At 42.6% G+C, this 12227-nt stretch overlaps 1 protein-coding gene across 9 annotated transcripts in view; it reads right to left on the bottom strand.

Moving 5' to 3' along the window:
- nf1 (neurofibromin 1) overlaps nt 1-12227 on the bottom strand; it is a 325252-nt gene that overhangs the window by 202646 nt on the left and 110379 nt on the right. For all 9 annotated transcript variants that reach the window (XM_033045689.1, XM_033045685.1, XM_033045690.1 and 6 more), the window contains exons 14-16: nt 11644-11757; nt 10582-10661; nt 5831-5954 (exon numbers count right to left, since the gene is read on the bottom strand). In XM_033045689.1, coding sequence (XP_032901580.1) covers nt 5831-5954; nt 10582-10661; nt 11644-11757 — 318 coding nt within the window. The remainder of the gene's footprint in view (nt 1-5830; nt 5955-10581; nt 10662-11643; nt 11758-12227) is intronic.

Here is a 12227-nt window from a genome sequence, read left to right as displayed (position 1 = left end):
TTTGGTAGGTTTTAATGAAATCCCCCGCCACCCCCCCCCCCCCCCCCTCTCCTCCTACATCCTTCAATACTCCAGCGAGTACAGGCCCAGAGCTTTTAAAAAGATTTTCAATACTCCAAGCATATCACCATCTATAGTGCGATATAAATTAAAATTCAAGGCACACTCGAGTCAATCAGAGCTTCACAATTTTATTCGCACTGTTCACTGATCAGTGGAGAAGTTAGGAATTCATCAAAACAAAGTATTCTCCATTAACAGTGGAATGAAAATATGATACTTAAGATCTTGCAGTAGAATAAGAGCAACTGAAGTGCCAAACAACTCCATTGTAAGAAAAGTGCTTCAATTAGCCTGCTCCAAGCCCGCCGCGGGCTGCAGGGTGGAAGCCACCGAGCTGGCCCCTGCTCGTCCCCTAAAGACCAGAGACTGGGAGGATGGAGTGGGTGGTGATCAGGAGAAAGGCTAGCATCACGTTTGCCTTCGTTATTACCAAAGGCACAAGGACTAGAGTGCAGGCTGGACTCCGAAAACCCAGTACCCCTTGCAGGCAGGACCAGTAGACTATTTCCACACACATCGCTAATCGTGGAAGTGGTTAGGCATTGCAATACTTTACTGGACCATATGAAAGAAAATAATTTAATTGTACATTTGCACATGTGACATAAAAGCATCATTGAACCATTGGATTCACTTATATACATTGGTATTCAAATTCTACTGCATGGTTATTTTTTTGATAAAATCTCGAAGTAGTCAAAGTTTTATACTCCTTAACTTAACCAATACTGCTATTATACAAATGCTCATCACACCCCAAACCATGACCTGCTGAGATACTCCAGCACTCTGTGTCATTTAGTACCAATTTTAAGTTATATTTCAACAGGGCAAAATACTCCTCACAATAACATTACTCCATGGACCATGGAATAAATGCACTGCTCAATGACACCACCAAAATAAGTGAGCATGTGAAATAATAAAATACGTTTGAAAAGGAAGACAGTATTACATAAATCATATTTTGCAGGTCAGGCAGCATCTGGGAAAGGGAAAGAGCATTCAGGTTTCACATCAATGACTTTTTAAAAATCACAAATGGCAATCAATCTCAAAGCAACTCATTACCCACATTTCCAGGAGAAATTATTCAACTGAGTATTTGACGACAAGTAAACTCATTTATTGAGACCGTGGAAGGAGAGAAAATACTTGTCTTCAAATTAGCAAACATAATTATTCCTCTGCTTAGTCATGCACTAGCATTAATAAGATTCCTGCAGTATATGTGACGGTCATGCCTTCAGCAAAGTACACAACATGGTTATGCAAAAGCTTAAGGGGAAAGTATGAGGGAAATTAGAGTTCCACCGACTTTAAGTAATGGAGATGCAAAGTCTCGAAATCTCACAATAGCGCCCAGCTCGGCCTGTGGACTTCGGGAGCTGCGGTCTCCGGTAGGAAGCGGCCGATTCGGAACTCCAAGCCGCTGAGAGTGTTCTTCCGAAGCCGGAGCTCCATCTGGCGAGAGGGCCTAAAACATCGGGCCTCCGCTGCGGCGACTGCGGAGGCCTCAATAGGCCCTGACCACGGGTGAACATAGAGGAAGATGACTGAACTTTTATTGTCTTCCCTCACGGTAGAAAACGTTGATTCCGCTGTGGGGGGACGTTCATGTTAAATTCTATAGTGTGTTGTGCTTTTCTTTTTATTTGTATGGCTGTATGGCAACCCAAATTCTTCTATGTACAGCACTTTGGTCAACATGAGTTGTTTTAAAATGTGCTGTAAATTTTTTTTTTAAACTTGCCAAATATATTATTTATACAATGAACTGGCAATACCATGCGAATAACTGGTACTTCAGCACTTAAAACTCTTTCAATTTTATCTGCATTTGTAAGAAAATAATGCAGAGCAATTTATCATACAAGAGGTAGTTGGACATTTTTGGGGACCTCGATAGAGTAAGAAAACAAAAGAGAACTGACTGGTTTTCTAAAGTCCAGCCTGGTATAGATTATATTAGGTGTCAACGATGCAACAGATTAAAAATTCAGAATAGAATATCTGAATTAGAATACTTTGGGAACGCTTTTACAGACCCTCTGTAAAATTGTAATGTTGAGAAGAATCAAATCACAAAATTAATTTTATTGGCTTCTTCCTTAAGGAGGTCACATAAATATGGAACAGTTCCCATAAGTAGCATTACCATTTTTGTTCTGCTAAGAGAGCTCCAGTTTTGCATCTAGCCAGGACTGGAATGCTTGAGTTTTAACAAGGACTTTTCCTCCTGGAGTGCAAGAGGCTGAAGTACATAAAATCATGAGGGGTGAAGATAAGGTAGATGGTCACAATCTCTTCCCCAGGGGAGAGGAGTCTAAAACTGGAAGGCACAGATTTACACTGAGAGGGGAAATATTTAAAAGGAACACAAGAGGCAACGGAGATGGATCGTGCTGCTAGTGGAAGCTGCTGAGGCAGGTACTGCTCATAGTCTGTACTGAAACAAGCGACATGTGAAATTAAAAATATCATAAAGGGATATAAATACAATGTAAATGTATATTTTACAACATTTGAAAGACATTTCGAGAGGTCCACGGATTGAAAAGATTGTAAGGGATGTGCAGGCAAATAGCGCTCAGATAGATGTCTTAGTCAGCATGGAGCAGTTGGGCCAAAGGGCCTGTTTCTGTGCTGTATAACTGTTACTATGGCTCAACCAGGAGAAGGATAGGGAAATGGAAGGCAAGAGTAAACAACAACAACAACAACACGACTGGGCAGTCAACTTGGAATTACGAAAGGGAAATTAAATATGACAAATTTGCCTGAGTTTTTATGATTGTAATACTAGAATAGAAAAATAAAAGTTGATGTGATTTATTTGGACCTCCCATATTGATAAAGGACCACGATGCAGATTGATAGACAAAAATCAGTGTGCATCATTGGAGTAATGTATTAGTATAATGCCAAGATCGGTTCATGGACATAGAGAAGACAGTAGGAATAAGAGCATTCCGCTGCTCTAGATGTCAGCTGATCTACATCGGGGAGACCAAGCGTAGGTTGGGCGATCGTTTCGCCGAACACCTCCGCTCAGTCCGCAATAACCTACCTGAACTCCCGGTGGCTCAGCACTTCAACTCCCCCTCCCATTCCCAATCCGACCTCTCTGTCCTGGGTCTCCTCCATTGCCAGTGAGCAACAGCGGAAATTGGAGGAACAGCACCTCATATTCCGTCTGGGGACCTTGCGTCCGTATGGCATTAACATTGAATTCTCCCAATTTTGCTAGCCCTTGCTGTCTCCTCCCCTTCCTTGTCTCCTCCCACCCTTCCATCCGCCCGCCCTCGGGCTCCTCCTCCTCCTCCCCTTTTCCTTCTTTCTCCCCCCCCACCCCCCATCAGTCTGAAGAAAGGTTTCGGCCCGAAACGTCGCCTATTTCCTTCGCTCCATAGATGCTGCTGCACCCGCTGAGTTTCCCCAGCAATTTTGTGTACCTAGGAATAAGAGCATTGTTGGATTGAGAAGATTTAACCTGTGGGATGCCACAGGGATCAGTGCCAGGCATCAAGCTCGATAATTTACCATAATGATATGCACGAAGAAACTGACGATAATATATAAAGCTGGGTGGTAGTGTGTGTTAAGGAGAATGTAGTGAGGCTGCAGAGGAATTATCGGCAGGCTAAGTGACTTGGCAATGACAAGGTAAATGGAACCTTAAATGGAAAAACGTGAGGCATTTAATTTTGGAGATGCTTTTTTTTTGAATGGCAAGAGTTCGAAAGGTGTGGAGTATTCAGAGGAACCAGAGGGGCATAACATGCATCTAATTTTAAATTAATGCACAGGTAAAGCGAGGAATTAGGATGGAACAAGTTATATTGGAGTCAACTGTTATTAATTTTGAGTGGCATCTTGCGCCAACTAATGAGGCCATGTGTGTATGCAGGTCGGTTAAGGTTTCACGGTCAAAGTCAGTTTATTGTCACATGTATCGATTAAGGTACAGTGAAATTCAAATTCAGACTAAAGGGGCAAGATTTAAATGGGACCTGAAAGGTTAACCGTTTCCCAATAGAGTGTGATGAGTATGGAACAGGCTTCCAGAGGAAGCTGTAGAGGTGGGAACATTTATAATGTTTAAAAGGCATTTTAACAAGTACATATTTAGGGATAATAGTCAAATGCAGGCAAATAGGACTACTTGCGGAAGTTCTGTGGAAGTTGCCAGGACTCGAGGGAGAGGTTGAGCAGGCTGGGACTCTATTCCTAAGAGCGCAGAGGGATGAGGGATGATCATTAAGAGGTGTATGTACAAACTGATGAGAGGAATAGATCGGGTAGACGCACAGTCTCTTGATGAGAGTAAGGGAAATCGAGAACCACAGGACATTGGCTTAAGGGGAGGAGGGGAAAGATATAATAGGAACCCGAGGGATAACTTTTTCACACAAAAGGTGGTGGGTGTATGGAACGAGCTGCCGAAGCAGGTAGAGGCAGGTACTACAGCAATATTTAAGAGACATTTAGACAGGTACATGGATTGGACAGGTTTTGAGAAATGTGGGCCAAACACAGGTAGGTGGGACTAGTATAAATGGGACATGTTGGGTGGTGTGGGCAAGTTGGGTCATAAGGAATAGGAGTAGAATTAGGCCATTCGGCTCATCAAGTCCACGCTATTCAATCATGGCTGATCTATCTCTCCCTCCTAACCCCATTCTCCCGTCTTCTCCCCATAACCTCTGACACCTGCACTAATCAAGAATCTATCTATCTATCTCTGCCGAAGGGCCTGTTTCCACATTGTATGAATCCATGACTCTATGACTATCTCAGATGGACATTTTGGTGAGCTGGTGGAACTACCGGGCCTGTTTCAGAGCTGTGTATTTCTGCGACTTTGCTCTGAGTTTCTGGAGCATTCTGTTTGCAAAGAGTATACTGGTCACTAAAATGAAACAATTGACAGTATTTAAATTTTACTCCAAATCCTCCTAAAAAATTCCTGCCATCCCGTTCTCATCTCTATGCTGTTACACGGTGGCTAGGTTGTGGATAAAATTGACAGAGAGCCTCTATGAGCCTAAGTACGAGCACTAATGGCTCAGTCAAAGGAAGGAGCAGACACAAAATGCTAGAGTAGCTCAACGGATCAGGCAGCACCTCTGGAGAAAAGGAGTAGGTGACACATCGGGTCGAAATCCAAGAAGGGTCTGACCCGCTGAGTTACTCCAGCATTTTGTGTCTATCCTCGGTGTAAACCAGCATCTGCATTTCTGTCCTACACAAAGGAAGGAGGCAGATAGTCTTGGTGAGAATGAGCTTAAGACAATCATCTGCACTGGTTGATTATTGGTATTGAATCCTTGATATCATCTTTATTAAATGGTTGTTATCACCATCAGTAACTCTGGACGATAAACAATGTATTTGACTGGAGAAAAGAGAAAACTGCATGAAGGTTGAACCAGAATCATCAAATCATGTCCCGAAAACTGCCACACTCACCAAATACCATCAGGTATTTTACTTTCATCATCATTGAGGATAACAGAAATCAATTAACCCATTGAAAACCTTCTTGGTGTAGCACATTTGGTATCCGAAAAATACGTTGAAAAATTACCTGCAAAGATGACTTATCTTTCCATTACTTAAAATTTTCGTGCCAATGTTTATATTATTCTATCATAAAACTCTACATTAGTGTTATCAGACCTATTATTTTTTCCATAAGGTAGGGCAATGGTGCGTAACTATATTAGTTTAAATAAACTAGCTAAAATGTCCCAGAGATTATTACCTTATTCTTCAATAGAAATTTATTCCGACAAATAAGAATCTCCCGTAACCACTTCAGAATGTCTGTGCTGTTCAGCACCTGATGAGCAATCAGTTTCTTACAGATGAAGAACAGAACTTGGGAGCTGTCAACACAAAATAAAACGAAGTAAGAAAAACAATATGCAAGTTTCAGTTTGTTTCTTGGTAATAGGTTAGGGATAATGATTGTTCTTTTTGTTTGAATTGATTGAAAGATAAGCATAGAAATGGGCCCCTTCAGCCCATGCAGACCGTCGATCACTATTCACACGAGTTCTATGTTATCCCACTTTTTCATCCACTCCCTAAACACTAGGGACAATTTACAGAAGCCGATTATCTACAAACACACTTATTGGGGAGGTGGGAGGAAACCCATGCAATCACAGGGAGAACATGCAGACTCCACACAGACAGCACGCGTTGTCAGGGTCAAACCTGGGTCTCTGAAGCCGTGAGGAAACAAACTACCAGTTGCGCCATCGTGCATCTTCTAGGCAGAAAACGTTAAATTGCTTAACGAAACAGTAAGAAATAAGCAATGTGAACGGAATATTAGCCGTTACATCAGGATGCATGGAATATATAGGGAGATTCTGATGCCACTTCACAAGTTATTTGTGAGATTGCATGCAGTTTCGACCCCTAAGGTCAAGGAACAATATGAAGCCAATGTAGATGTTCACCAGGTCGATTCTTAGGATGAACGATTGACTCAACTATTCAGTGACTCATGAATGGTTAAGCTTAATCCTCTGAGGCATGGAAAGAGGAAACAAAATTATTTTTTAAAATACATCTTTGGGGAAAATTGGATAAGCCATGACCTTATTGAATGATGGAGAGAGCGCAAAGTCACCGACTGATTCCAGAATTCAAGTCCCCGACTGATCCCAGAACAATGGGCTGCATGGAGCACTGCTCGTTTGGTTTTGTCATCAAATGGAAAAGTTGGCCACATGGGAATTAATTTAATTGTGAGCAAAATTGCAGCAAACTTGCATCTCTCCATTTGCATTAAATCATTCTCTCAAAGCTCAGAATAGCAGCTGTGTTTCTTAAATGGAACTACCTTGGAGTGGAACTTCTTGCTTCTTGAAACCATGCATCATTACTAAGAGCAGATTGTGGAAAATATTGAAAGACTGATCATATCTTTTCCAGTTCAACTAAAGTAAACATTTCCAGAATCTTTACAAAACACGAGGGGTGGTTTGATTTCCACCTCGATAGGTGAGAAAATCCCTATTCCGGGCCATGCATTGGCTGAGTCTACATACTAGATGCCAAGAATACTATCTTGGATACTAAATGTTTTCAGAAAACTGATTACCAAAAATTATCAAAGTTCAAATAGAATTAGAACATGCACATGCTCTTTGCTTTAAAAAATATTTTATCTCCATCCTCAGCCCACTTTAAGAAAGCAAAAATTCAATTTTCTTAAAAAGTTGCAGTGGCACAGTTGGTAGAGTAGCTGCCTCACTGCACAAGAGCTTGAGGTTCGATCAGGTGCTGTCTGTGTGGAGTTTGAACGTTCTCCCTGTGGGTTTCCTCCGGTTTCTTCCCACATCCCAAAGACGTGTGGGTTTGTAAGTTAATTGGCCTCTGTAAATTGTCCCTAGTGTGTCAGGAAATGACGAGAAAGAGGGATACAATAGAATTGGTGTGAACGGGTGATCGATGTTGGTCGTGGACTCGGTGGGCCGAAAGGTGTTTTCATGATGTATCTCTAAACTCAAAACAAACCAAAGCATATTTCCATTACCAATACATAGTTTGAATTTTGAGATGTAACATTTTGGAACCAATTACAACAAATTACTACAAATGACAGAGTTGACTGTATTTTTTGACCAGGAAGTAACAAAGAAACTCAATGAATCTAATGCAGAGGAGTGTGTAATGAGGCACATTAATGCAAGGGAATTTACTACAAAAGAGAGGACACGGAAAGACCTGAACAGAGGAACTTGAGGAAATGTTCACACTTCATTAAAAGGAACAGGGTCGGACAATTAAGTGGTTCAGTCTCATTTAGATTCTTTCGTTTATGAACCCAAGTATGGAATAAAGGAGCAGAGAGATCAGGCTGCAAATATTTAGAATGCTTGGTAAACCACAGCTTGATTGCTGCATGTTCAGTCACTCTACACTTCCATCCCCCACCAGGAAGGCCTTAAAGACATCCGTTTCTTCCTCGACGAAGGAAACATCCAATTTCCCTCTACTATCACTCTACTCTGCCTCGTGGAGCTGGACCTCACCCATAATAACTTCTCCTTTGATTCCTCCCACTTCCTCCAAGTCCAAGGCATAGCTATGGGCACACGGATGGGCCCCAGCAATGCCTGCCTCTTTGTAGGGTACGTTGAACAATCCCTGTTCCAGGCGTACACAGGTCCTATCCCCAAGCACTACCTCCGTTACATTGCCGACTGCATCGGTGCTACCTCCTGCACCCATGCTGAACACATGGAATTCATCAACTTCACCACCAATTTCCATCCTGCACTCAAATTTACTAGGACCTTCTCCGACATCTCCCTCACCTTTCTTGATCTCTATCTCAGGAAATAGACTATCGACTGACATCTATTACAAATGGATTGGCTCCCACAACTATCTCGACTACACTTCTTCCCACCGTGCTTCCTGCAAAGACTCTATCCCCTACTCTCAATTCCTCTGTCTACACCGCATCTACTCCCAAGATGAGTGTTCCAGACCAGGACATCAGAGATGTCATAATTCTTTAGGGAACAGCGGTTCCCCTCTCCCATCATAGATGAGGCCCTCACTCGTGTCTCCTCGGTACCCCACACCTCCATCCTTGCTTCCCCTCCCCCTCGTCGCAGCTGTCCTTACCTTTCACCCCATCAGTTGCCGCATACAACACATAATCCTCCGAAATTTCTGCCACCCCCAAAAGGATCCCACCACTAGCCACATTTTCATATCTCCACCCCTTTCCGTCTTCCGCAGAGACCGTTCCCTCCGCAACTCCCTGGTTAACTCATCCCTTCCCACCCAAACCATCCCCATCCCAACAACCTTTCCCTCCAACCGCAGAAGATTCAACACCTGTACCGAAACCGCCTCCCTGTCCAGGGTTCCCGACAGCCCTTTCAGGTTAGGCAGAGATTCACTTCCACCTCCTCCAACCTCATCTACTGTATCCATTGTTCAAGATGTGGGCTCTTATACATCAACACGACCAAACATAGACTGGGTGATAGTTTAGCTGAACACCTTCGTTCAGTCTGCCTGAACCTATCTGATCAACCGATTGCTAAACACTTTAATTCTCCTTCCCATTCCCACACTAACCTTTCTGTCCTGGGCCTCCTCCATTGTCAGAGTGAGCCAAATGCACATTGGAGGAACAGCATCTCATCTTTCGCTTGGGCAGTTTACAGCCCAGTGGTATGAATATTAATTTCTCTAACTTCAGGTAGCCCAGACATTCCCCCTCTCTCACTATCCCTTCCCCACCCAAGTCGCACTAGCTTCTCGTTTTCACCTAACAAAGCTAGTAATGGCCTGTTTCCTTTATCATCGGTTTTTTTTTGTTGCATATCTTACATTCATTGTTCTTTATCTCTCTACATCAACACCTATATATCTCGCTTCCCTTATCCCAAAGCAGTCCGAAGAAGGGTCTCGATCGATACATCACTCAATCCTTCTCTCAAGAGATGCTGCCTGTCCCGCTGAGTTATTACAGCTTTTTGTGTCAATAGTCTTGTTCACCGTGTTGCAGGAAAAGTACATTTGCAGCGTAGTGAGTGCAGAGATAATTTCACAAGGACATTATGAGGACTGAAAATGTTTGGCTATGAGGAATAACGGAAAAGAGATCGCTGGAGGATAAAAGTAAACATTTTCTGAAGCAAATAAGATTATGAGGGATGAGGATAGAATAGATAGGACAGACCCTTTTTTCCTGGATTTTGCAAAGCTACTTCCTCAAAACTATTCTCTCTCACCTAGCATTCCGCCGCTAATTGGAAGATTAAATATTTTGTTGGTTTGTTGTTGGGGGGGGGGGGGGAGAAGTACCTTAATAGGCGAATCCTGCACATGTTCTTCACAATATAAAAGCATCTCAAGAATACTAACTTCCACAAATACAAGGCATACATTGTCAAAGAGAATGGTTGAGACATCGGTATTTACTACCAGTATTTGACTGGGTGATTGTTTCGCTGAACACCTTCACTCACTCCGTAGAACCGACCTGATCTCCCGGTTGCTTAACACTTTCATTCTCCTTCCCATTCCCACACTGACCTTTCTGTCCTCAGTCTCCTCCATTGTCAGAGTGAGGCTAAACGCAAATTGGAGGAACAGCATCTCATATTTAGCTTAGGCAGCTGACAACCTAGCGGTATGAATATTGATTTCTCTAATTTCAAGTAACCCCGGCATTCCCTCTCTCTCCATCCCTCCCCCACCCAAGTCGCACCAGCTTCTCATTTTCACCCAACAAACAGCTAACAATGGCCTGTTTTCTTTATCATTGTTACTTTTTTTGCATATCTTTCATTCATTGTTCTTTATCTCTCTACTTCATTGTCTATATCTATTGTTTTCCTTTCCAGACTACTATAAAGAAGGGTCTCGTCCCGAAACGCCACCCATTCCTTCTCTACAGAGATGCTGCATGTCCCGCTGAGTTACTCCAGCTTTTTGTGTCTATCTTTAGTATTAACTATACAAGTATGTTACCTTATATCCCAGAAAGTTTGTATTGGTGCATCTGGATTCCACAACCCTATATTTTCTGGTTGGTGAAGAACTAACAAGGCCTGGAAATAGAATGGTAAAACAAGTGTTTTAACGGAGAACAAATTGAAGCTTAGCAGAATACCCATGAAAGGCATTGATCAAATCATTTTTTACAAGAATCAATGAACTAATTGATATCTCGTCATAAATTTTCATTGCATTTCACTCAGTCTGGTGAATGACAAAGTTGCTTTTCTTCAGACAAGCTGGATATATATATATATATCAGTTTGGTTTCAAAACTGTTTTCAAGTCAATTTCATGCATAAGGAAGGCATTAAATGGTGGAAATACACAGCAGTTTTATTCGCAACATATGAAGACAGCAACGTTTCGCATAGATTCTTCCATCGAACTGTTAATGAAAGATCGCAAAAGAGTTCAAATTAAAGGGCAGTGCAGTGGCACTGCAGTAGCCTTGCTGCCTTACTTGCAGCCTTGAGACCTGGGTTCAATCCTGACTATAGATGCTGTCTGAATGGAGATTGGACGTTCTCCCAGTGACCTGCGTGGGTTTTCTTCAGGAGTTCCAGTTTCCTTCCACGCTCCAAGATGAACAGGTTTGTAGGCTAATTGGCTTAGTAAAATTGCCCCTAGTGTGTAGAGAATAGTGTTAGTGTGCGGGGATCACTGGTTGGTGCAGACTCGGTGGGCAGACGGGCCTGTTTCTGCGCAGAATCTCTAAATATCTAAACTAAAAACTTCAGATATGATTGATAGGATTCAAGCATCTTGCATGGAGTTTGCACATTCTCCGTGACCGTGTGGGTTTCCTCCGGGTGTTCTGGTTTCCTCTCACATCCCAAAGACGTGCAGGTTTGTAGGCTCATCGGCCTCTGAATCACCCAAGGGTGTAGGGAGTGGAAGCGAAAGTGGGATAACATAGAACTAGCAAGCTCAGGAGATCGAAGGTCAGTGTGCACTCGGTGGGCTAATGGGCTGGTTTCCATGTTGTACCATTTAAATCAACCTTTCCAAACGTTTCAAAATGAATGTTCTCACCTCCATGGCTTCCTGTGCGATCTCAGGCATGCTGGTCTGTGGAACCAGCTGAACTAGACCAGTTATCAACTCAGCAGTGCTGTTCTGAATTTCATTTCCGGGCTTCCCTGGATTCTACACAGCACAAAAATTTTTTTTTAAAGAGCTCAAGAAATGAAACTAAAAAGAAGAAACAAATTTAACTGGAAGGAACTGACCCATAAATCTATCCGTGCCAGTTTACATTCACACAACAATCATAAGTTCATAAGTCATAGGAGCAAAATTAGGTCATTCTGCCAATCGTGTCCACTCTGCCATTCGTTCATGATAGATTGATCGTTCCCTCTTAACCCCATTCTCCTGCCTTCTACCCGTAACCTTTGACACCCACACTAATCAGGAACCTCTCAATCTCTGCTTTAAAAATACCCAATAATTTAGCCTCCACAGTCGTCTGCGGAAATGAATTCTTCAGATCCACTACCCAGACCAAAGAAATTGCTCCTAATTTTCATACAAAAGGCACGTCCTTTTACTGAGGTTGTGCCCCCTGGTCCTAGACTCTCCCACTAATGGAAACATCCTCTCTATATCCACTCTAT

This window comes from Amblyraja radiata, chromosome 28 (genome assembly GCF_010909765.2).
Source record: "Amblyraja radiata isolate CabotCenter1 chromosome 28, sAmbRad1.1.pri, whole genome shotgun sequence".
NCBI lineage: Eukaryota > Metazoa > Chordata > Chondrichthyes > Rajiformes > Rajidae > Amblyraja > Amblyraja radiata.
The sequence above is the reverse complement of the archived record's forward strand: the minus strand, read 5'-3'. Positions and strand labels throughout refer to the sequence as shown.